General features: G+C 35.2%; 1 protein-coding gene across 1 annotated transcript; it reads right to left on the bottom strand.

The window, feature by feature from the left end:
* Nucleotides 1–6: 6 nt before the first annotated feature.
* Nucleotides 7–809, bottom strand: LOC110034543 (pentatricopeptide repeat-containing protein At4g14190, chloroplastic-like; the record flags this gene model as incomplete). The annotated part of the gene is made up of 1 exon (XM_020738797.1): nucleotides 7–809. A coding segment is annotated over one exon (750 nt), but the record flags the coding sequence as incomplete, so codon positions are not given.
* Nucleotides 810–812: the final 3 nt, after the last annotated feature.

Raw genomic sequence — 812 nt, forward strand, 5'->3', positions numbered from 1 at the left:
ATATATATATGAGAGACCATCTTGATAAAGAAACCAAATAATAGCCTTTAATTTGATATTCACACAAAAAACAATTTAATTAGATCATCATATTTCCATATTTTTTTCTCCTTAGCTTTAGATCCAAGAGAGGTGTAAACCTCCTCACACTTCAATATGAAACTCCCCTTCCCAAAAGCAGACATAACCAGAGGATCAGTCCTCATTTCTGCTGTTTCTTCAAGCCAACCATAGCTTCTCCATTTTTCTAACACATATTTACAATTATACCCAACAGAACATGCATCAAAGAGGATACCAACCATTATTATATCAGGTTCAACTCTTTGTTTCATAGCTTCAGAGAAAACAGCATTCAAAGCCTTGAAATCCCTCATCTTCAGATAAAACAATGCAAAAATACTAGTAAATGTTGTGCTCAATCTTACCTTCCCTCTCACCATTTCTTGTTTGATTGAATTTATGCCCCTTTTGCTTGAAAGTCCGACCGCAGAAAGGAGAAGGATGCACCAAACCAGTTCAGTTCTGCCATTTTTCGATCCTATTTCATTCCCAAATTCGTCTAACCGAGGAAATCTACAATGCTGAATGTACACATTCGCCATTTTTCTGATAAGATAATCTTTAATGTAGACGTTTGCATTCAAAACCTTGGCATACATCTTCTCCATTTTTTCGAGAATTCCCAAGTCTGAATAAGCCTCAAGCATGGCGATTAATGTGCATATTTGCAAATTCATTCGTTTAGAGATTAAAATTCTATAAAACTTCTCCATTTTTTCAATAAGTCGACCACGAGAAAACTCCTGAAT

This window comes from Phalaenopsis equestris, unplaced genomic scaffold (genome assembly GCF_001263595.1).
Source record: "Phalaenopsis equestris unplaced genomic scaffold, ASM126359v1 Scaffold189976, whole genome shotgun sequence".
NCBI lineage: Eukaryota > Viridiplantae > Streptophyta > Magnoliopsida > Asparagales > Orchidaceae > Phalaenopsis > Phalaenopsis equestris.